The sequence below is a fragment of the Lissotriton vulgaris genome, chromosome 12 (genome assembly GCF_964263255.1).
Source record: "Lissotriton vulgaris chromosome 12, aLisVul1.2, whole genome shotgun sequence".
NCBI lineage: Eukaryota > Metazoa > Chordata > Amphibia > Caudata > Salamandridae > Lissotriton > Lissotriton vulgaris.
Genome location: NC_141700.1, coordinates 570,276,368 through 570,301,499, shown reverse-complemented (window position 1 = coordinate 570,301,499; position 25,132 = coordinate 570,276,368). Strand labels below are relative to the sequence as shown.

The 25,132-nt window shown below is 43.9% G+C and overlaps 1 protein-coding gene across 2 annotated transcripts in view; it reads left to right on the top strand.

Moving 5' to 3' along the window:
* The window catches only part of NECTIN4 (nectin cell adhesion molecule 4), a 165,658-nt gene that overhangs the window by 95,966 nt on the left and 44,560 nt on the right, over positions 1-25,132 (top strand). For both annotated transcript variants that reach the window (XM_086945419.1, XM_086945418.1), the window contains exon 2: positions 23,656-24,009. In XM_086945419.1, coding sequence (XP_086801545.1) covers positions 23,656-24,009 — 354 coding nt within the window. The remainder of the gene's footprint in view (positions 1-23,655; positions 24,010-25,132) is intronic.

Below are 25,132 nucleotides of genomic sequence, written 5' to 3'. Positions count from 1 at the left end.
TGCACTGGCAATTGGTAGGGTTGAACTGAAAGCCAAGCGGCACAACTGGGAAGGCTGAGCTCCATTAAAGTTGCATTTCAGTCAAATCGGGTCCCAGATGGCAACGCAGATCCTTTTTACATGAAATAGAAAGAGAGACGGAAGCCTTTCAGTTTTGGTTTGATATTGGCAGGTTTGGAATCCTAGGTATTTGGGATTTTTTTTCCACTAACTTAGTCTTTGCATGCTTTTAGTTTCCACAGGCACATAACAATCACCAGCATTAAAAAAGATTTAAAACTGTTCATAAAACAATTCTTACAAGTCAATATTGACGGTACTGCAAGATGTGTGTGTGTCTTGGACTGGAAATTTGCATGACATTTGTGCGAAGATCCCACAGATAAGGACGTCGCCGTGGGCGTGTCTGGCAGGCGCTATCTGATTGCACCTGAATATCTCTGGGCGTGTCTGGCAGGCGCTATCTGATTGCACCTGAATATCTCTGGGCGTGTCTGGCAGGTGCTTCCTCATTGCAGTGGAATACCTCCTGGCACCTCGAGGGTGCCGCTCGGTCAAGCCTCAGTGATGGATAGCTTCTGTTTCACGACTCCGTGGGCCTTACCAGAATCAGTGGCCTCTGGTTCTGTCCTACTGAGACTGATCATCGCCCATTAGAAGAAGGAAATAACTCTAGGGTGGGCTCAATTTTAACTACTGATGGCCAGGTAGAATGAAAAAAAAGTTTAAGACAGTAATGCAGATTACCATGTTGGAACTCCATTAAAAAATACCTTTACCTAAACATCCTTTTTCCTTGATTAGTGTAAAGGTTTACTGAAGGAAAAGTGGAAGGTTTGATTGAAAAAAAAAACCAAAATCGTTTTGAAGCCAGGAAGCAGCCCCAATCCAAGCTAAGTCTATTCATGCCCCATCCCCCTCGCACCCAGTGTCTTCTGCATAAGAAGCAACAAAAAGAAGTCCTGCACCAGGTTGTCTAAAGCTAATGTTTGTCATTGCACATTAAATCCATTGGAAATGCAAGCAACGACATGACACATTCCTATAAAAGAATTGAAATTCCAGAAGAAATGAATCCAAGAACTAGGGTAAAACAGAGGAAGACATGTTTCTACCAAAAGAATGAGGATGCACTTGGGTACCACAACTTTAAGTGCACTAGGAGAGCAATGAGGTATACTTGGTTGAAGGACCATGTTGGGCTTCTCCAGGGTAGGCTCTTGAGACCAGGCTAAGAAGACTGCATTGAATGTTGAAATTGACATGAACTAATAGCATTTGATGGGGACGGTGTGTAACTATGAACCTGAACTATTTCAGCAGTTTTTTGTGCACTCCCATGAGGATGTTGTCCTTAGACTATATTCTTTCGATTATGGAATGTGCAAATGTGCTTAACATTTCATGGAAATTAGCCAAATCATGCTTCAAGAGTGAAATGTGATGTTTTTTATTTGAGAAGATACAATATGTAAAAAACGTCACTCTTGATGCTGACAGGAGGATGATTCATGAAACATGAACTAAGCTGTACCCGCTGATGAGCCCATAACTAGGGCGCAAACGGTCCTGGGCCGCTTGTGTTCCGTTTCAAGGAGGATCTGGCCTAGCAGTTCAGGCTGGTCGGTTCCCATGAAGAGCAGGGTCAAGGCTGATTTGCACATGGCAGGGTCCAAGCTGAGGTGGCATGGTGGGCAAACGAACACCTGGTTATGATGCTACCCCAAACAATTTCCAGTTTTTAGAGAAACTGAAAGCATTCCTCCCATCACCTTTTTGTGCTTCATGTACCGGCCTAAGTGGCATGGCTATGCCTACACATGAGTCCCGTGCTCACCTTGCTACTAGAACCAAGCTGTACCCGTCTGATGAGTTTATAACTAGGGCGAAACTGGTCCTGGGATGGTTGTGTTCCATTTCAGGGAGTACCTGGCTTGGTAGTTTGGCTGGACTGTTCCCATGAGGAGCACGGTCAAGGCAGATTTGCATATGGCTGGGTACAAAGTAAGGTGGCACGGTAAGCAAAAGAACAGCGGGTTGGGATGCTACCTCATCAATGGCTAGTGGTTAGACAAATTGCAAGCATTCCTCCCATTACCTTTTTGTGTTTCAAGTACCACCCAAAGTGGCATGGCTATGCTCACAGGGCCACTGGAACCAAGCTGTACCCAGCTAATAGCCCATAACTTACAAGGGCGGAACCGGCCCGAGCAATTGCCACTGATTAGACAAATTGCAAGCATTCCTCCGATTACCTTTTTGTGTTTCAAGTACCACCCAAAGTGGCATGGCTATGCTCACAGTGCCACTGGAACCAAGCTGTACCCAGCTAATAGCCCATAACTTACAAGGGCGGAACCGGCCCGAGCAATTGCCACTGATTAGACAAATTGCAAGCATTCTTTCCATCACCATTTGTGTGTTTCGGGAGCATGATTCATGGCAAGAATGTTTTCCACAAGCTGGTCTCCCTTTGGTGCACATTTCGCAACATTGTGTAATGTCAATTTTTGAGAAATTTCTCATATTTTGCATAATGAGAGATTTGGTAATTTCATGAATTTTATTGATGTCATTTAAAATATATCCAGGCCTGCCAGCAATGAATGGGTTGACAATTGCGATGTTTCATTCATCCTGAATAGTTTGCGAGGGCTTGGACGAGAAACTGTAGTAATCGTCTCGACTGAAAAGCACAGAAAATGTGATTGCGCTTTTTTGAAGTTGAGTCAAACAAAGAGTGAATGTGTTCATATTGGGTGGTTTTCATTGGTGAAGTTATCTAGATGAAGAGTGGCTTGTAGGACAGGGCCTAGTGTTGCTTTGACCAGCACCAGTGGTAATAGGTCCAGTTTTTTTTCTGTGTGTGCCAGCCTGAGTCTGGCTGTTACTTGTTGGGCACACATGGAATGGGAGGTCTTTATGACCACCCAAGGCTTCACCTCTTGTGAGTCTTGGGCCCTGCCAAATACTCATTAATGGTAATAAATAGCATATTGTGCACTGTGTATCTGTATATGTGCTAATCATGTATATACACAGTGGCGGCTGCCCCTGAACAGGGTGATGAGGCGAGGGGTGGGATAAAAAATAATTAACGCGCCTGATTTGCCGCTGCATCCGCCGCACGCCTCTCCTCCGTCTTCTTGTCTTCTTCCCAGCTGCAGCCTGCGCCAGAAAAACCCAGGCATCCGATTATGCAAAGCCAATCACCACCCTGCAGGAGCCGCGTCGTGATTGGTCTGAGCGGCCTGGTTCAGGAGCATGTTCTATGGGTTTGAGCTCTTCACTGACTGCATGGCTGATGGTAGTCACCTATCCTTTGTCTGATATGTGTAACAATAGGCTGGTTCTGTGTACTGCTTAGGAAGGCTTCCTGTTGTTTTAAAGAAGGCATCTTTTGGGTCCTGTCCTTTATGAGTTTGCAGTGGGCAGCTTGTCTTTGAATGTGTGGGTATCACCCTGTGATATTTCTCTCTTGTTCCAGGAAGGTGACCCTTGCCTAACATGGAGGATTCCGTTTTTAACACATGACCCTCCAGGTGCACTTTACAAGCAGCATACACTCACTTCTGTTCATCAACCACCTACCAGAATCTCTCAAAGACGTACAACAATCGGAGACCATGTATGTCTAAATAATTAAAAACACAGTTTAAGATTTTGCTGATAGTTTCATGCCTATACATCACTATTTAAAATATGATATGTACACTAGCTGCAATGTTTTCATTAGTTTATCACCACAAAGTTATTCACATTTAGACAGGCCTTCATGACCAGAGGAATGTCTCAATCCAAAGCCTTAGCAAGATCATGTTTCGGTCTCCTGAGAGGGTTGAAACCGCTATTTGGCTACTTTTCTCCTAAGGTTCGCCAAACTATTCTTCAAGCCGCAATTCTATTGAGGCTAGATTATGGGAATTTGCTTTATCTAGGTGCCAACAAGTCCTGTATTTCTCGCCTCCGAAGAATCCAGAATGCAGCAGCGCGTGCTCTGTTTGCACTACCTAAATCTTGTTCAGTTGCGAACCTTCTGCCTAAACTCCATTGGCTGCCGATAGCTAAAAGAATCCACTTTAAGACGCTGCGTGTAGCCCACAAGATGTTGACACATCAAGGAACGCCGATCTTAGCGGATCTCCTGGTCCAATATGTGCCTAATCGCCCCTTGCGCTCTGCCAACTCTGGCTCAGTTTGTATTCCTCGCTTCCAAAGAGCCAGAGCTGGTGGCCGTTCTTTCAAGGTCCAGGCAGCGCATCTCTGGAACTCTCTTCGGATCTCTAATAGAGAGCTTCAGAACCATTAAGCATTTCGAAAGGCCATAAAGACCTGGCGTTTCCCTGCGTAGGCTACTCCCTTGGGTTAGAGTGGTCCAGTGTCATTTGTTTGAGTAGCGCTGGGAAACCTCGTCACTGGGGAAGCTACGCGCAGTATAAATGTGAAAAATAAATAATCAATAAATATGGTGATGTAATGTAAGAAAAGTTGGGTTACTAGTGGCATGACCTTGGAGCACTGTCAGATTTTTGTTACCTTCATGTCATGGTCAATAGTGCAATGGTCGCTCATGTAGTGAAATAACTGATATCAGCAATTATAACTGCACCCTCTGTCCAATCACTAAAGGCTCGGTATAGCAGTTCACTAAGTTAACACCATTTTATCAGCTGTCAAGTAATCCCATGTCATATGTGCTATCCTCAGCCAGTCCTGGATTTTTATCTAACAACACATTGCATTCTGGAACTCGTAGTTGCACTGTTACCATTTTCGGGAAGGGTTAACATTTCTAGTAGGCCGAGTGTTGTTGGTAACAAAACCAAGACTGGCTGCAGTGTCACACTTGACATGGGGATACCTTGCAGAACTTCCCGCCTCCAGGGGCGGCTCCACTACAATGGCAGAGAAGTGTCGCCCCACTGGCTCAGATCCAACAGCTAAAAAATAATTTTTCAGCAGCTGGCTCAGCCAGTGTGTGTAGGGAGGGGCGGGGTTGGGCCATGGGAGGAGGGAGGAGAAGTGCTCTGTGCACTCCCTGAGTGCGCATGTGTGTTTTGCCAGCTTTCTAAGGCCGGCCAAACACACATACGCACTTAGGTTTCACTAGCCCGGCTTTATTCAACCGCCATGTTAGAGAAACTGCACAGACTTCCTGTGCCTGAGCGAGCGTCATTTCAGCCCGCTCAAGGGAATCCGCACCCTGCTCTCATGGCGTGAGAGCAGCATGGGGATTGGAGAGGGAGTCTGATGCAGGCCCAGTGCTTCCTGGGACAAGGAAGAATAACGTGACCAGGCGCAACACGGGAGGCTGCTGGCAGCTTAAGGTAAGTTTTCCTTTTTTGTATTATTAAACACCCCCACTCTTCCCCTCCCACCCTCCACCAGCCCACCCACGCCTCACCACTTGTTGTATGTAGCAGCCGCCACTGCCCGCTTCCATGCATCAATAGCTCAATTACAGGCTTTGCCTTTGTCTTCTGTTTATTTTTACTCCATCATAAAATTAGAACTACAAGTCGTAGTATGCAAAGTAGTAACCGGGATTGAACTGGGATACTTAAGAGTTTTGACAACTGTACCCCTTACATGGCATTTCACAGAAACAGAATTATTATTCTTTTCTTCTTTAATTATGAGGTAGATTAACTTTTCTATCAACCACTCTGCCTAATCGTTGCCATACCATGGACTTTTGTCCATCCCTATGCATTTCTTCAAGGTCATAAGTGATGCTTTTCCAGTTCCGGACTTGTCTGTGATTGCCGAATGCATTCTGGGTATTCTTGCTTTGCTTTGATTGAAGTAAGTAGACTAGCACACCTAGTGATTGCGCATTCTTGAAGTTGCGTCAAACAAACAGCCAATGTGTTCATATTGAGTGGTTTTCATTGGTGGAGTTATCTAGATGAAGAGTGGCTTGTAGAGCAGGGCCTAGTGTTGCTTTGACCAGCACCAGTGGTAATAGGCCCAGTTTTTTTCTGAGTTGTGCCAGCCTGAGTCTGGATGTTACTTGTTGGGTACACATGGAAGGGGAGGACATTATGACCACCCAAGGCTTCACCTCTTGTGAGTCATGGGCCCTGCCAAACACTCAACAATGAAAATAAATAGCATATTGTGCACTGTGTATCTGTATATGTGCTAATCATGTATATACACAGTGGCGGCTGCCCCTGAACAGGGTGATGAGGCGAGGGGTGGGATGAAAAAAAATGAACGTACCTGTGTTGCCGCTGCATCCACCGCACGCCTCTCCTCCGTCTTCTTGTCTTCTTCCCAGCTGCAGCCTGCGCCGGAAAAACCCAGGCATCCGATTCTGCTAAGCCAATCACCACCCTGCAGGAGCTGTGTCGTGATTGGTCTGAGCGGCCATTTTCTATGGGTTTGAGCTCTTCACTGACTGCATGGCTGATGGTAGTCACCTATCCTTTGTCTGATCTGTGTAACAATAGGCTGGTTCTGTGTACTGCTTAGGGAGGCTTCCTGTTGTTTTAAAGAGGGCATCTTTTGGGTTCTGTCCTTTATGAGATTGCAGTTGGTGGTTTTTCTTTGAATGTGTCGGTATCACACTGTGCCATTTCACTCTTGTTCCAATCAGTGTTTTATAGGTGAAATGTTCAGAAAGTGACTGTAATGACCTGGTCATACAGCCCCCCTAGATTTTTACATTCTTGCACACTCAAGTTCCCTCCTTACATATGTTACTTATGTGAGTGGACATCCATTCCATGCATTCTTTGAATTCTATGGCTTGTATTTCTGGTTCTATAATGGTTCATAACCAAACTAAACACTGGGACATACAAGAAGGGATAAGTGGCCTGGTTGGGCCATTATTCACCCTCTCACTGGACAATTTGGTAAACACGATTCTTGAACTCACTGGGTTCTGTTTAATTTACAGAGGTGCCACTTAGTCCATTCCTGAATTGCCAAGGGCCAGGGGGCACAGGCCCCACCTGTACGTGTACTAAATGAATTCCTGGCCCAAATCGGTATTCTGCAAACCGAAGCGCCGCGGAGTGGTCCGCGATACCTGTGCCTTTCTCCTGTCATTTTTGTCACAGGTGTTTCTTTCACACCTGATAATTGTAGCCTTGCCAGGTCACATGAGCCACGCCTGTTGTTTGTTTTCTCTGTAATTCGACAAAAACAGACCGGGTATTCTAAGAAGCCTGTGTGTTAAAGGCCCTGGAGTAGCCCGGGACTGGTGTCTGTCCAGCCTCAGCAAGGTCTCTGTTAAAGAACAGAGTAATATAAACACGGCTAAATGAATGAACGAATGAATGAATGAATGAATTGTACCTTGCCGTGTTTAATTTGTTTAAAAAAATGTACAGAGACCTAAAGTTTTAGTTAGGAGCCTGCAGCTGACGCTGCCAAATGCTAGGACTTCCCATTAGCATGACTGCCTACTCTTAAATCTCCAACTTGCCTCTTTGTTCCACCACCCAACTCTTCCTGTCTCTTCTCTTTATCTCAATCCTGAAGGTTCTTTTTTTATCCCTTCTTTCTCCTTGCATCACAGTTTTCCTATTTTTCTCTTCCTGCTTTTCTCTCCCTTTTCTGCCTTCCTCTTTCCGGTTCTGGGTCAAATATAATGATGTTAAATAAGTCCCGGTCTTCATAAGTGAGCCGGTGCCCACCACCTCCAACCACCAGTACAAATTAAGCACTGGCCCCGGCCTTGAAAACTTGGACTGCTTTGGAAACCCTTCTCCAAGTCTAATTTCTGAAAATTGGTGTTTTCTGCAAAATTTGGAAAGTAACCCCTAAAATGAGATCGGCTGTCGCAAAAAAAACTGGGCCAGGCATTGACGCCTTAGAGAACCAGCCACACTGCAGGGCCTCTTGGCACCTCTAAAAGCACTCTCCATTCTGGTGGTGGAGCATCCAACCGCTTGTGTACTTTTAGTATATGTAATATGCTGCGTTGCGGAGAGTTAAAAAACTTATCCCAAGGTCACACAAAGCACAGAGCGCAGAGACTAGAAGTGTCATCCTTTACTCATTTGAATAATTGGAGCAGATTCACAACAGCATTTATGAGCATGGAAAGTACTTCTATAGGAGCACTCTTTTACGTACTTTTTTTAATCGGGCCGAAACCACCAATTCCCTGTTAGTAAAATTGCAAATAGAGCAGAGTCCTTTCTATTTGTACTACTTGTAATATTCCCATGTTACTCCCAAATTAGATGTTTTGAGTCCAACTGGCAAAGGTGTGTAAGTGTACGTAAAAGATACTAGCAGGGGTACTGCTTTACATGCTCCAAATGTATTTGTCTATGGGCCTCAATGAAAACATTCACTCATACTCAGGGCCAGTGGAATTATGTGATTGCGCTGCCGTGGTGATTTTCGCAGAGTTATGATTTGCCACATAATCCCTCATCTGCTGCATAATCTGCAGATTTTAACAAAAAAATTGTTTCTTGCTCAAACGGTTCAAAAGTTTTAAAAAATGCAGTGAAGTGCATTGCAGCACAGTGGAAGACCCTTTGCAAATGTTCACTAGTTACATTTTTGTTGCATATTGCTAAATTTGGGTATTTTCAATTTTGCATAATTTTTTATAACTTTCCTGAAATTAATCCAAAACAAATTATTGAAATTTCGCCCACCGCTAAGTACCCTAAATTTCCCCTCCCTGTGTCCGTCCACTGGGCATGGTGTCCCACCCCACCACTTCATCGGTCAATGTGGCTTTCATTCACACATTAATTGTGGCCTAGTGGCCTTCAAGCTGTGTATTGGGCCCCAAAAGGATGTCCATGGAGGCCAAGGCCTTGAGACCCTTACGGGTGAGTAGCCGCGCTTTATCCGAAACCTGATTGATCGATTGGGCAAGGGGGACCAAACCTCCCTCAGCCACTTGACAAATGCCTCTCAAAATCAGCAGCTTTTTACACAGTCACTTAGCAACATGTGCTGTAAAAGTGGGAAACTGAAACTGAGTGCAGTGTTTGAACTCCTCTACAGCTTATTATGAGAACATCAAATATCTAAATGGACACTCATTATTGTAAACATTGCATGGACTTGCAACCTTACCCTCTTAGCGAGGTTTGCTCGTTTGCTGACAGTTTCATTCAATTTCATGTCCTGGCCTTATTTCAATTAATTATACAACATGAGCATTTGACGTTTGTTGTCAAGATACATCTTATAACCATTGGTTCAGATATCTTAAAAATATTGTGATGCACATTTTTATTTCTATGAATCAGCACTAATAAAAATCAGTTATTGATTTACATTTTTTAAATGTTTTTTTAAGATATAACCGAGAAAAAATATGTAATTTTGCGGCCTTGTCATGAAAAAGGTTGAAGATCCTGTTCTTTGTAAGAAAACTGCCTCTCAGTACTCATTTCTGGCAGCTGGAACACTACAGCTTCACTCACGGAGTGTTTCTGAATTATTTTCAACCTATACACAATATGCAATGGGCTATATTTGGGCGGTTGGTGATATTTTCAATGTTCATCCTGATCAAGTTGTTATTAATATTATTTTTTTACATTCTGGGACTTTTAGTCCTGTTTTATCCCATTATTAATTCAAGTCAAGATAACCAGGAATCGGACAGACAGCTTGGACTGGATTAGCTTATCTTGAGGGAATGTGGAAACTTGGGAGCTCTGTGTTTTTTATGCAATATATGACAATCATTGCAGAGTATTTAGTGCCGGGAAATTTAGGAGCACTTCACAGCCACAATAGTAGGGAACAACTCCAGATAAAAATGAGGACTACATGGTGGGACGAAGGTTCTCCTCCTTTTATCATTCTGATTGTGAAGGATCTGTTTTATTTTGCATCCCCTACCCAATCACGATGTTCACGTCAGCTCGTAATGGGCCTACATGTAGTGAGTGTGACGCAGAATAATTAGAGACGTGTTCTCTAAATGCCTGATTGCCAAGTGAAATAACCAAGTTATGATTATGGCCTTAAATCAAGTATTTTGTGGTATCAATATTTCCATCCATTTTGTATTTGTAAGTGGCCTTAGTTACTCCGACCAAAAAGGGACATTTAATTAGTAAACTGAGATTTGGAAATAATGGAGGACCTCTAAGTGAATGTTGATCTTTGAATACATTTCTGCCTCTTTAGTAAATTCTGCACATAACGTTGCTCTTCCGCACCTTGTGGTCTGACATGGCTCCGCCAGTAGATTTGCTTCCACCATAATGTTCCATTGATGTGGCAGAACAAAAATAATATTCTCGCTCAACCCCTATGTAAGATGCCTATTTTTAGTTCAGTGTTCGCGGTAACACACACCCATAATTGAAACTCTTTGAAATCATATAATAAAATAATAGAAAAATTGTCCTCTTCAACCACGCACTCCTCCTACTTAAAGTCCCAGCGGATGCCTGTGACATCACGCGAGATTTAACACTAGCGGTTTGTATTTCGCCCTTTGAGACACATATTTGACCCTCAAACGCTGGTCTCTATTGGGATTATTGCCTTTTGTTAAGCTGGCGATAGGTCATGAGGCGTTGCCAATGTGAAATAATGCCAAGAGAAATCTTATTCATTCAGTTATGTCCGGGATTCTCCTTAATAGAATCTTCTGCCCTATGGCTGATTCCAACACTTTGAGACACTTGCGAAATTAAATGTAGAATTGGAAGGTTCGTAACTGTCAAAGTGATTTAGGGGAACCCTCCATGCAAATGCAGAAGTTTAAGCATGGCACACAAAGGGTGCCAGGAAAGCCACTGGGTTCAACCTATACCACAGTGTATCAGGAGCGCCTCAAATTATAAACTCATGGACAAAGTTCTGTGAAGATGACAAACTTTGTAACTTCAGAAAGTTTGGTTAAAATTTCCTGCAGATAAAGATTTTGCATTAGATGTTCAACTGTGTCAAAGTATGCTCTTTCTCCTAAAAAGAAAATACTACATTTGCAAGATGATTCACAGGCTATTTTCTTCATGAAGTTGACATGCTTTTAATTCACTTACTTTGCAAATTGTACCCATCCTTGGAGGTGAAATGCCTTCCTGAGAGCTCGCGGGTATTATAATTTGATAGTGCTAAAAGATCATAAATTAATCCAAGCTGGTTTCTAATAATCCGAACACCCTGAAAATGAGGGCAGTAATTTTTAGCTTGGTGTGGATGGAAGAGGTGTCGTAAATTATTTCTGGTCCATAATTATCGTGACACCCTCAGACACACCTAAGGTAGGTGGGAATTTGTAGCTTTTTGAGATGGAAGAACTGTCAAATCCTGATTCAGAGAATCTGGATTAAGAGATAGGGGGGAAGAGAGCATTTATAATGTGGAAAATTGATCAAGAAGCCGTATAAATATTCGTAGTCCTAAGTGCAGAAAACAAGGGGAAATGGTGTGTTATTAGAGAACGAACTAGACTTGTTTATGACAATCATTGAAACACCCATAGACCTGAGACATGAAATATGCATCTGGTGGCACTGCAAGAAATGTTTGGGCTGAATGTTGAAGGGACCATTGCCCACATGCATCAAGCGTTTTTGCATTCGTAAACAGCGCGAATCGCAAAAATCGGCCATTTGCGAATGCAAAAACCTTTTTTGGGATGCATCATTTTTTTTCATTTTTCGCAATTTAAGAAATTGCAATTTTTTGCGATTTCTCAAATTGCGATAGCATTTAAGAAATCGCAAATTTTGCGATTTCTTAAATGCTATGCATGATTTTTTTTAATTTGCGAATTCGCAATTAGGAAGGGGAAAATTACCATGAAGTAAACCTTCATGGTAATTTGCGAAAAGTTTCAAAAATGCAAAAAAATGCATTTTTAAAACGTACATTTTACACACACACATGCCCTTGGCACATGTGTGTGAGTAAAATGTACTTACGTGACATTCCAGGGACCCCCCCCCTGCACCCTTGAAATTGCATTCTCATTTTGCGATTCCTTAATTGCGAATTCGCAAAATGAGAATGCCTTCCCATTGATTCCTATGGGCCTCTAGGCCCATAGGAATCAATGTAAAGCGATTCCTTATTTGCGATTCACAATTAAGGAATCGCAAATAAGGAAAATTAAGAAATCGTAAAAACTTTTGCGAATTTTTAATGCATAGGAATTTGCGATTCCTTAATTTTCGCAATTTAGGAATCGCAAATTCCTACAATGATGCATGTGGGGGCATGTGCCTTCATGGCAGGACAGCCCAGCTAGCATTGAACATGTCCGTTCAAACTGCTTTTGTGTCATTGGAAACACTTTCAGAAAAATAATGCTTTCTGTGTGCCAGGATTCTTTGGAAGACGATTATTGTAGGGCCAGACCCCGGTAACCTCAACCATGTGGAATTAGAATTGTTGTACAAGTATTTATTTATAAAAAAAAATTCCTCTCTGGAAAATATTTTGCCTAGTGAAGAGACCCCTACCGATACCCGCTCCCATCAGTTTTAGGACAGTATTATCCCTCGAACCCTGCACCACATTAAGGGCCTGATTACGAGTTTGTTGGTCCTGGAGCGGCTCGCCACACCAGCAACCTGCTCAAGGACTGCCAAATCCGGAGTCAGTCTGCCTGCCACATTAGGAGTTTTCTCCTGGTCTGGCCGGTGGTCCTTTTTGTTTTCCCACAGCAGTGCCTATTAAAAAGGTACCGCAATGGGAATGCCAAATCCCGTCCCTGCACGGCATGGACTATAAAGTCCATGTGGTGCAGGAAAGAGGGTACATGCATACAGTGCCCCCCCTGCATGCATTCCAAGGCCCTGAGGTAACAGTGGGCCCTGTGAGGCCCCCTAAGTTTCCTCACTGACACACTTTTAATGACGGGGTCACCACCATTGAAAGTGACGCGGTCCGAAAACTCCTAATATGCTCGGCGGTGCCGCAGCGGTCCCGCCAAGCATATTCAGACCTTGGACCACTGCAAATCCATGATCCCCAGTGGTTGCGGCGGTCCTGTGGCAGCCCGGCGGAAGTCTGGCAGTCCAAGGACTGCCGCCATGGGTTCGGCGGGCTACTGGACCACAGAACTAGTAATCAGGTCCTAAATCTGGCACAGGTGTAAATCTGTGAGTATTTTCATGATGGGAAACTGCCTGTAAATTGCGGGTGAACAGGTACTGGTTGTGGAACAATTTGTATTTGTATTTGGATTTATAGAGCGCCTTATCACCCAGGGGTCTCTAAACGCAATATATGTTGCAGCGGGCTAATCTTCAGAATATTGCAAAATACCTATATACATTATGGTTTTGTTCATACTAATACGGTAGCATTAATTGTTAGGACGTGGTTCTAAAACACTGTTATTGATCGTATAGTATTATGAGAACACAGTATGAGTTACACAGGATACAGAATTCCAGCCTCTGAATAAATAATAAATATTAAGTGCGAAAAAACGGTTTAATTAAGATTATTGCCATCAAAATCTGGCATAATATGAAGATTGTGATGCTTTCGGCACCAAAGTCTGCATGTCTTGCTCTTTACCAGGATAACCAGTCCTGTTATTAACCAAGGGAAACCAGGTTTAATCTGCTTACATTTACCTGGGGAAAAATGCGAAGGGTGTAGTGTGTATTTCGCAAATCAAACTCGCAATATGTGAGTTACTGCACATATCGCAGTTAATCAGACCGACTGACCATAAATAGCGGGAATAGTGGTTTATTAGAACATACTGCAATAAATAATATTTCTCTATTGTAGGCACAGAATAGGTTACGGTTATACAACCATATGTTTTTAATTGTGGAAATGTAAAGTTCTGGGAGAGTTTACTGATTATATATACTAAGAAATCGTACTGAACATAATAAACACGAGGTAATCGATTAGAAAAATTTCAGTATATTGTAAAAATACAAAGCATTGTGTTCGCATGAATGTGCAGAACAATTTCAGTAAAATGTAGAAATGCTATGCGGTGTTGTGTACCCCACAGCGAAATAGATATTCCTGTTGGGCTACTGAAATGTGGAGTAAGGTGTGCACAGCTATTAAATTGATCGTTCTCTGTACCATAGGAATAGGGGTTGTGGATAAATCAAGAATAAATATAGCTGTTGCATAGTTTCTGCGTCCCAATCGAACCATGTCTAATTGTAACTTGTAACAACTTCTATATAGAGGTGGATTCAAGCCAATGACCCATCGCGTCCTACACCTTTTAAGCGTATCGCACATGCGCACTACTAGCTTGCGCTTTACAGTAAGCTGTTGCTCAATGAGCCTCCAAGCACATGTCATAGGAGGCTACTCCCACAATTATCTACTCTGGTGGTTTGGAAGATTAACCTAACCACCAGCACATACTCCCCTGGAATACTGGCACTAATGTGGCCGCGGACAGCGATTGAATCTCTGCCCGGTGCCTGGGAGCGCGTACGCTTACTCCGCTGCCTGCCAATTCCTGTCGATGATGGATGGAATAAGAGGAGGGCCTGGCACCTTGTAGCGCTGAAAGATGGCGTAATCATCTGCCCCATTACCAAGAAGACCAACAATGGAAAGTTGTAAATAAATAAACGTATAAATAATAGATTAAAGGCACTATAGAGACGAGGCCTCCTAATAACACGTCAGGGCAGTAATTATTGTCACTACTGTTATTATGGTATCGGAGGGCTAAGAATTGAGTCATTACGGCATGCCACAAAAGGGCGGGCCCTGAGTGACGGCTTTGGAGCTGCTGACGCCCATGGATACAGCCTAATTATTAACGACAGGTGTATCCTCCTGCACCAACAACCAGGTTGTGCGGCTGCTCAGTAAACAAGTGGTAACATTGTAAGCTGTGATATGAGCTAAAAACACTTTCTGGAGGAGCCATGTTTGGGATCTGAAGCCCTGAAATGAGAGTAACAACAGAAAGAGGACTATATTTTTTTAATGTACTCAACAACTCATGGCTTATTGAGGAGCAGAGAGAGAAATTCAACCTTGTAAAGAATGCCAGGCTAAGGCACCTAAAAACATGGGCAAGGGAAATAGTATTTTGCAAATTTACAGGAAAAATGACTCGGGACTGGCATCCAGGATCACCCCGAATCCTTATCCTCGTCGCCAATGACGTTAATAAAAGTAGGGTAGAATTATGCCATTTTATTGACGTAGAAGTAGAAAACACCTGTAGTGAAGAACCCCGGCACTGCAGCCGTTCAAGGATGGAACATCCTGGAGACAAATTAAAAGATTCTAACATAGCAGAGAACATTCTATAAATCTTAAAGCAACTCCAGGAGGATATAACCACACTTGCTGGAAGAGACATTGCAGGATTACATAAAGTGCAAGCAATAGTTTTCTGACTGCTTCGTACATGTCTTTACCATAACCTTTAATGAGTCTCTGTTTGCGTGCTATCTTAATCAAATTCAAAGTCTTCGGTGACTGCGTCTTGCGCCATCATGCCAGGTGATAGAGGCTGGGCCAGCAGAATCATGATTTCTTTATACATGGCCTTTTGGAAAAACTTCCTGGTGAGGCCTAAACCTGCTGGATACCAGAGTCCAAACACAATTTCATTAAAGCTAATTGGACAGAACATCAACTTCACCATTCCATAATGACTACCTGAAACAACTCAACAAGTTAATTGCACACTACAAGAGCCAGTTGTGTGCATCTTCCAGAACCTACCTAGTCCGACATGGACTAAGAAGCTCGACATCAATGTTGAACGCCTTGTTTAGGAATTTCAGGAGTAGGCGTGGGATGGAGCAGAGAGCCAAGAAAAGGGCGATGCTCGATCCCTTTGTCTATCATTGGCAGAGCTTCCCAGGCAGGTCACTGTCCTCCCAAGTGCTGCCTGTCTGGGCTTATCTGCTTCTGCTGCTATGAGGTTTCAATAGCCCACACTTCTCCCTGTTTTCAAAGGTGTGCCACAGATCAGGTTTCCGCTGCAGCATCGCCTTGAGTTCTACATGTTTTGCTGGTCACCCAAAAGATCCCTTTTGGCATCCTGCACTTGCACAGTAAAGACAATCATCTGGGAGTCCTTTGTTTTTTAATGTTGCTAGCCCTATTACTATTATTATTCTGACTGTGACACTACTGTCTGGCACTGAAATTATGTTACAGCACCTACAGTATGGCTATTCCTCAACAGAATACATTTGCCCCCAAAAGAACTGTAGGTATTTAGAATTTGGTTCCTATCTCTCCTGCTGTCATATCCCACTGCGTGCAACTGACTTATATCGCTAATGGTTTTCTATGCCCATATAAATGACCTAGCAAGTCTTCCCTTTCCTCTTCCCCTAGTGTGGCTTTTGGGCGGCATCTGCCAGTACACAAAACTAATAACAATAGAAAATCAATACGCAACATGCAATATGCATCGATATATATAGCCCTTATCGACCAAATCGTTCATTTGACTTCATTGATTGATTCAAATGCAACATATATCGCTACAAGGATAAGATGGATAGTAATAAATAGTAAAGAAAATATTGGAGAGAGTTTGCAAGAGTGTCCTGGGACTTTTACTTCTGGGAAAATTACACAAACCCTGAGTTAAACTTAAAAGAATCTTTTACCTGAAAGCCAGAGATCATAAAGCACTTAGAATCCATTTGTATAGGGGATTCAAAGCATAGAAATGTTCCTGGACTAGTTGTTAAAGTGCCATTGCAAATGATGGGGATCTCTTCCAGATAGATAGCCACTGACTGGCTTAAAGGGAAACCAGGAGATTTTGAAGTGGAAAAAGATGTTGGATAGATTCAATGGCTCACCAGGTCTGAAGACCTACATTCAAACGGATCTACAAGCAGGCCTTGGAGGGTATGGTCTCTCCTTCCAATATATCCAGAAATATTGAATTCCAAAACTACTAAGCCAGACTTGAAAACTTGCTTTTAACTCTTTATGGCTAAGAAGACCCCTAACATTTATAGACTTTTTTAACTTGTGTATTTGTATTCGTAGATTTCCTTTCGCGAATGAATTTAGTCCTAACGAAGGAGTAACTGTGTTTCATCTAGAGCAGAATTTTCAGAGTTCTTGTAATACACATCTCAGGCTTCTGGCAGGAATCTTGTTCGTGCCTATCTGCCATGGAGTATTTTGAAAAAGACGCAGAGCATCTTAGAGACTGACCAAATTGCTATGGAAGGAACTTTATGAATACACATGTGCTATGTTGGGCAAAACAAAATAGTGAACCTGCATGAATAAATTAAGTCCTTGTTGAACAGGTGAGAATCATTGAAGAAAATTACAATATGGGGAGAAGTCGACAAATACAAGGCTTATCAAGTAAAGAACACGTGAACGTGTGAAAGGGTTGTGTGGTCTGTGCTCTTTGGCCGTTTGTAGAGGAGTGATGTCAAGGGATAAGATTCAGCTCTAATGAGAATGAGGATGAAGGCCTGCAACTGACGGTGGTGCAATGGACAGTGTCTAAATGTGTAAGAAGTCATTCTTATAAATAGTACCATCATTTCCAACATTTCTACTAAACCTCAAAACATGTCTGAATTAGGGTGTGGACCTCTTTAAACAAATTCTCTTTAGCCTCTTAGGAATGACAGAAGCATCCCAACCCTTTCCACTCCTTTCCTCTCAAAACATAAATGATAGAACATTTAATGGGCAGGGTGGAGGAGACGCTATTACAATATTTCACAACTCGTTTCTCAGTTTGATATCCAGCAACCCCGTAGAAATGGCACACCTATTTCCGGGCACGTCCCAGTTAGGCCATCTGTGGGAAAACTGGGAGGATTGGTAGCCATTGCATCTCAATAGGTGTGTCTTCCACCTTTGGAGACTGGCTCGCCTACCTTATGGATTTCAACTTACTGTGTTGGGAATGAGCGAGTAAGGAAGACGAGAGCACACGGAGGTCAATCAGTAAATCAATCAGGATTTATAAAGCACAGCTAATCACCCGATAGGGTATCCAGCACTTTGTATAAAGGAATATTGAGAACCTCCTCCTATGAAGCATTATCTCTTTCCTTGATGACGTAACATACAAAATTTACCTGGCCTTAATCGACTTGTCAGCTCCTGGAGTGATTATCCAATTTGACAGTGATTTCTTGGCTTGGGGTGCACATTTGTTCTTGAGGTGCCTTATTGGGACTTCAGGAACCTACATGTTTGGGGTGTTAATCTTGTTCTAGCATACTTATCACCTTTTTTGAGTTTCTGTCTGGACTAGAAGTCCCCATCCAGTGCTCTTTAATACGGCACAATTGGGCACCAGATGTTCTGGTAATAGGATGTCCATAACGTGACTGTCTGACCTTCTGAAGGCCACCTGATATTCAGGTTCTCATTTGTCCTTGGTATGATGTGATTGTCTGGACAAGGGGTTCTCATCTGTTTTGAAGCGCATCTCTAATCTTAATGAAAAAGGCTTATTTTTAAAGCTCCGTAAACGACACTATCAGTAATAAATCGGTACTCAGTTTATCCAATTCTGAGGACTGATGGCTTGAGACTGTAATTCTTGGATTTGAATTTGTGACCTACAAGTCGCAGTAGATGCCACAGCCAAACACTTGATTGGCTGAACCCTGTTAAATTTGGCAAGCTATTTTCTGATTTTGTGTGCATATCTGGCCTCCTGCTCCTATTCTCTCTTAGGTGTTTTTTTCTGAAATCTTGTTTAGTGCCGACTCGGCCAAGTGGGATTAGAGTGCTGTACATGAGCACCGGCTTGGATTACACAATGCCAGATTCCTATTTTGGGGCGAAACATAATGCTCAAAAAACGTTGCCTGGTGGCCTTCATCAGTTTTTATTCGCATCTCGCCCCTTATGTATCAATGCGGTTCTCCATAGACACAGAACGGTTATTACCCCTTGATGCATCAGGCCCCATATTTGGTGTTCATCAATGTTAGACAGTGCAACACTTTTGGCCATAAAACCTACCTAACCTATTTGGTATGAAGTTACAGGGTGTGAAGTTTTTGTTTTCAAAGAAGAGAATAATCAGGTTGTCACACTGTTTCTGTCCGCGACTTCCTATGTCTCATGCTTAGGAATGCAACTTGATTGTGAAATCGCCTTTTTCTCATGAGTCTCACATTGAGTATTGAAGGTAGGAACTGAGATTCTAGTCATGAACAAACCAACTAGAAGGATGTGAGATCGGATGGCTCAATGGTGTGTCACCTATGACAGTGGCGGCCGGCATAGCTTCTATTGCTTCTGTTTCCGCCTCCCTTTGCTGTGTGGCTCCCATGTTCCCGCCGTCGAGTGCTGCTTCGGTGTCTCTCCATCCTCTCCTTACTTGCTTCAGACCACCCCCTGTTGCTCCAGGCTCCGTGAAGGATGTTGTCCTGTATGGAGTAAAACAATTGGCAGAGTCAATAGTTTACAAAGGCATGTCCTATTGGCTTTGCCAGTACTTGTTAGCCTTGTAATCAAGAAATTTAGCCCATCCTGAGAGAGAGAGAGAGAGAGAGAGAGAGAGAGAGAGAGAGAGAGAGAGAGAGAGAGAGACAGAGAGAGAGAGAGAGAGAGAAAAATGAGCGAGGCCAGAAAAAATCCTTACTCTGCAAACCCAACCAATTGTCCTAAAACAGAGTAAGGCTCGATCCCTGCTGGGAAAACAGGGGTCTCATTTTTCCTTGGTCCATGTTTGAATAACTGATGCATTCTGGGATTTTCCTTTGTGTTCTTTAAGTTGCAGGCCTCAGTATTGCTGACAGGGTGTCTTGGACCCTAGTGCACGGAAGGAGGTGGCCCACCCGGCTGCTGTTTGAATTATACAATACAGCAATAATCAGGGTTCAGTGGACCACTAGGGTCTCTGGGCCCTGGTTCCACTGCAACTGCTGCACCAATGGGTGCCACGCTCCTGGTAACCCTAATCCCCCCATTGTCAAATCAGGCAGGCATCGAAAAACTGGACCAGACGAGCTACTCAAGCGTGGACCTGGGAAAAATGTCATCTCCGGGAGAAGGTCGCCCACACTGAAGCGGATGTGAAGTAACCACTGTCTGCAGCAAGGAGTGTACATTTGGACCTGGGGCTTGGGCAGACACTGCCCCTCCTTTGGGCCCCACCTGGACTCTGAATGTTGTCAGGTTCTGAGGACAAGGGCAGGACAGGACAGGGCTTCCGGACAAGCTGTTGTGACATGCCATGTATCCAGCCCTAAGGCTGGCATCTGGCTGAACTGGTTTTTCCAGTCCGGGGACAGCTGTCAGCTCCTTCTCACTAAGTGCTTTTTGACTTGACTTCTCCAGAGAGGTTGAGAATGTCAGCTACAAACAAGCCACGCCCACCCGCTCCCATCTCTGCCTCTGTAGTAGGCAGGGCATATAGACAGGCCGGGGCATTCCTCTGTGAGCACCAGGGGCTCAGTGATGGACTATTGAACCTTTCAGCTATACTCAAACTCTTCTGAAAGGTCTGCAGGGCTGGGGCAGAGCCAGTCACCTGACATAATCGAATAATCCTTTATGGCGGGATCATGCACCTGCATGGCCCTGCCCCTCGAGATGACCGCAGCTACATCTTTCTGAGTTGGGACCTTTTTACAAAGAACAAGTAGAGGAAGGTAAATTCATGGTCTTTTTTAACCTCTATATGAATAAATCATGTTTAATGGAGAAATTGGTGCTACAAGTCAAGTCAAGTCAAAAGATCTTTATTCGGAATAAAAACATCCATAAAAGTACATGCAGATTGCAATTTCAAACAGTACAGTGCAATGATATACTACTGCTACATACAAAATAATAACATAACATAACATATTTTCTCCAGGTTGCTTTAGGGTCCTGTGTCGTCAGTAGCTTTAGGAGCAACCCTATGGCCGCCCCCATGCCACCGCTTTTCCAGTTCACACATGGCCTGTACAGCCTTGTACCTATGTTCCAGAAGGCATGCTTAGTACAGAAATACCAATACACAAACTTACATTGCGGAGGGGGCTCTTGGACATATAGAGACACAAGGAATTACAGCATCTCCAGTACAGTTGTAGACACCGAAGCCCCTTTTGTTTGGGGTCTGGGTCAGTTTCTTAATCCTCTCTAGTCTATGAGTTCTCCAGATTGAATTACTGTCAGTCACAGTGCCAAACAAATTCACCCGCCATTAGTTCTCATTGCCACCAAATGACCATTGTGACCAATGACCAACGTTATTATATACACTCTCTTTGTATGTATTGTCAGCCCTGAATATTTTTTTAAACCTGCGTCCGCTGTGTTTACTTTAAGAGTTGGCTCTACATTCCTTACTTTCCTTGTATACTCTGGAGGGTTTCAGATTCACCTTGCCAAACCTCCTTTGAACAACGTACGTCGTTTTTTTCAGCAGAATACGCCCCCCCTCAGAGGAAGACTGAATGGACCAGCCCTCTCCTTGTCCCGCACACACTTCCCTGCCTCTTTTACATGTCACTCATCAACTCAACCGCTTGCACTGCAGACAAAAGGCTTTGGCAGTTGAAGCTGTCGCTCTTCATCTGTCACCAGAAGAGTTCATAAGACTGGTTAGCGAAAGTGTGACGAGAAAGGAGAGCCGTCAACCGCACCCTACCTCTGCATGCTGCGATGGTGGCGGTTCAGCAAGCAACTCCACCTCCTAGTCAAGATGGGTGCATTTTCCACTCGTGATCTTCATCGGTCTCTGTTTGCCCCGATGTACATAATCCCAAAGGCGAATGTCTCTGGCAACTGATGCAGTCACTCCTCACCTGTCATTAACAGAGTTCATGAAGCACGCCTTGAGTAAGGAGAGCACTTGACTGCGCTCAACCGCTGCTTGTTGCGGTGGTCAGAGGCGGCCTTAGGCATGTGCAAGCTGTGCACCTGCACAGAGCCACCAAACCCCAGGGGCCACCACGCATATATATATGCTTAATGTAATAATCCTCTGAGGATGGATACATATTTGCGTGGCGGCCCCTGGCAGGGATTTGGCGGCCTCCGGCTCTGTTCCACTTCCAAACACCCTGACTCCCCCCTCTTCACTGGCCTCCTTGCTCCGCCTCGCCCAGACCCCCTCTTCCGGGGCCCCCTACCGACGCTCCCTGTCCAGGGCCGCCATGAGCCTAGAGCCGCCCCTGTGGTGGTGGTGGTAGTAGTGTGGGAAGCATATCCACCTCCTAGCCAACCAAAATGGGCGCATTTCCCATGAATGGTGGCCTTCATCAGGCTCTGCTTGCCCCAATGTATATTCTCCCACAGACCTGTCACAACTGACAGAACTGCAGGTATACATCATGTCACTTTCCACTACCACTAAGGCCGTTAACACTAACACTGGGCAGGAGAAATCTGTCACGTCCTTTCCCTCCTTATGCGCCCTATGTCATGTTCAGTAGAAAGTTTGACAGACCAAAATTGTGCTCGTTTTTAGGCCCGGCCCCATGTACTAGGGTCACTGTCATGCTAATTTTTGTATCTGATGTGCCCAACGAACAGGAATTTACCCCATTCAATTTTGAACCGCTTTGCTAGTGTTTGTTTGCAGTTTAAGGAGTCTGCCGCAGTTAGTATGTACCAGGTGTGGAGCATGCAAGATCCCGGGCATGCAAAAGAAGGTGCGCTTTTCCCAAACCAGCTTGTTGACTGTATATGTGAGTGTGTGTGCATGTTTGCATGTGTGTATTTGTGACCATGCATGCATTAATACATATTTGCATGTATGTACAGGGATGCACGCGTAAATGCATTCATGCAGGTATCTGTGAATATGCGCGGATGGCTAGACGTCCACGACCGCGGACATATGTTCATCACTAAATATCAGTCAGTGTGTGTGTTGTTGTATGTATCCTAGTATATGGGGAGACATGCATGCACTTGGTCATGGATTCATGTGTGTAAATTGAATTTAAGAGTAGAATTATCAACAAACATAAGCATGTTTTATCAAAACTATATTTTTTACTCCCCCAGTCCCTACGATGTTATTTTGAATTACAAAGTTGCAAACAGTGAGTTGATTTGCCACGCCTCAAAACCTACGATGGGCACAAACTGAATCAGCTGTGTGATTACGGAAATAAATCATCCCCTTATTACATGTGATTCTTGGATGAATATGTCAACACAAATAAATAATTTAAGGTTGGAGAGTGTTTCTCCCCAGTCTTCCATCTTCACAAGATTGAGCAAACCTGTGACTTGCGAGATGGTATTTGCAGACCAGCAGTAAATCTGTGTTTTGTGTTGAGGGTATGCTCAGAGAGGACATGCTCACCAGTTTCCTGGAGCAAACATTGAATTTGTATTTAATGTGCTTGCTAGGTTCCTGTTGCAATCTTTGTTTTGTAATCTGGTATTCATAGGTGGATTACAGTTTTCACTTCCTTTATTGTTTTGGCATTTCTGTTTTCTTCCAAAATGTTTTTATTTCATGAAAAAACTAGGTTTCAACTTGTACTTCTTCGCATATGTTTAGCAGGCGCCCTATAGGCAATGCATTGCTGTCATCATCTGGCTGTCTGCCCTCAGACTGTTCGACCCTTTCTTCATTCTTACAAATAAATGCAGAAAGAAAACCACACATCTTTCATCCGTATTAACCATAAGAGTGTAAGCCCAAGAGTCTGAGTCATAGATGGGATGTACACTCAAGTTTCCTATAGTATCCTCTATTGTGTGATCTGGTAGTCATAGAGTGGGGATCCTGTGGAGGTTCCTGTAGTAAACCTATGCTTTCGCTTTGTTTTCTAGGCTGCTTGTCGGGAGTGGTGGAAACTGAAGATAGCATCACCGCAGTGTTGGGCTTGGATGTCGAGCTGCCATGTTACTACCGGGCCAAAGGTGCCGAGAAAGTGTCTCAAGTGGCATGGTCCAAAAAGACCAGCTCCGGGCAGTATGAGGCGGTTGTTGTCCTCAATACTGAATATGGAGCCTATGTTGAGAGCCCCTATAAGGACCGGGTCAAGGAGCAGTCGCCCATGGTCCCGGAGGATGGATCGATCATACTGAAGAACGCCGTGCAGGCGGACGAGGGCACCTACCAATGCCGCTTCAACACCTTCCCTGCTGGAAACTTTGAAGCGAGCCTGAAATTGACGGTATTAGGTGAGTCTGATGTACTTCCAGGGCAAATAGGTTCAAGGATGCCATAACATTGTGTTGAGGATGGAGGATAGAAGGGTATGAATTCTCTTCAGTGGGTTTATTTTTTCAAAATAAGCACAAGAGCGGCAGATGCGGTCCTGATTGTAACTGGGACTGAACCACCCCCCAACCTCCCTTGTCCCCCCATTACCCCTTGCTATATATCCCTTATGGCTACTGAAAGGTTGTTCATCTCTGAGAACCAAGAGACATGTTTTACAGTGGAGCAAGTACGTTTCATAAAGCACCTTGATGCCAATGCTGCAATCTCTATTAGAATACTGGAATGTTGGGAGCTCCGTTTAAACCAATGAAGAGCTCCAGGCTTCAAATGGCTGGTAGAAGCCCGGCGTGCCAACATTCTAATGTTTGACTTTGCTCACAGCCTTGGCTGTGAACAAAGGCCCCTCGGGCTCCAAGAGGCGCTTGTTTTGACGAGCGGGCTCTACCGGGCAGTAAAGGCTCACTCTCTTGTTAAAGGCTCTCGCCTTCGGCTCGGGCCTTTAACGTTGGAGCGGAACTTTAATGGCTGGTAGTGCTCACTACTACAGGCTCTAAGGCTATATTAGAATATTGGAATGTTGGGAGCTCCATTGAAAACAATGGAGTGCTCCAGGCTTCTAATGGCCGGTAGATACGCTAAGCGCCAACATTCTATTGCTTGGTCACAGCCGTTGCTGTGAACAAAAGGCCTCACGAAGCCCGAGGCAATTTCAATAACCTCGTCACTGTGAGGCCTTTGTTTAACAAATTCTAACATTCAGCCTTCTAGGGGCAGAATGTTCTAATAGCCTTAGAACCCGCTGTAGCAGGCTCTATCGGCCATTCACCCCCCCTTCAGCTCGGCCCTTAACGCTGGAGCGGGCTTTTAATGGCCGGTAGAGCCTGCTACAGCAGGCTCTAAGGCTATATTTGAACATTGGAATGTTGGGAGCTTCATTCAAAGAAAATAAGTGTCTCAGAGCCAATTATGGCTGATACAGATCTTCTGCTTCAATATTCCAATGCGTTTCTTTGTGTTTCTCCTGTGTATTCTGGAATATTCTTCCTTTAGTTGATGAAATGTTGTAATAGCGTCATTGGC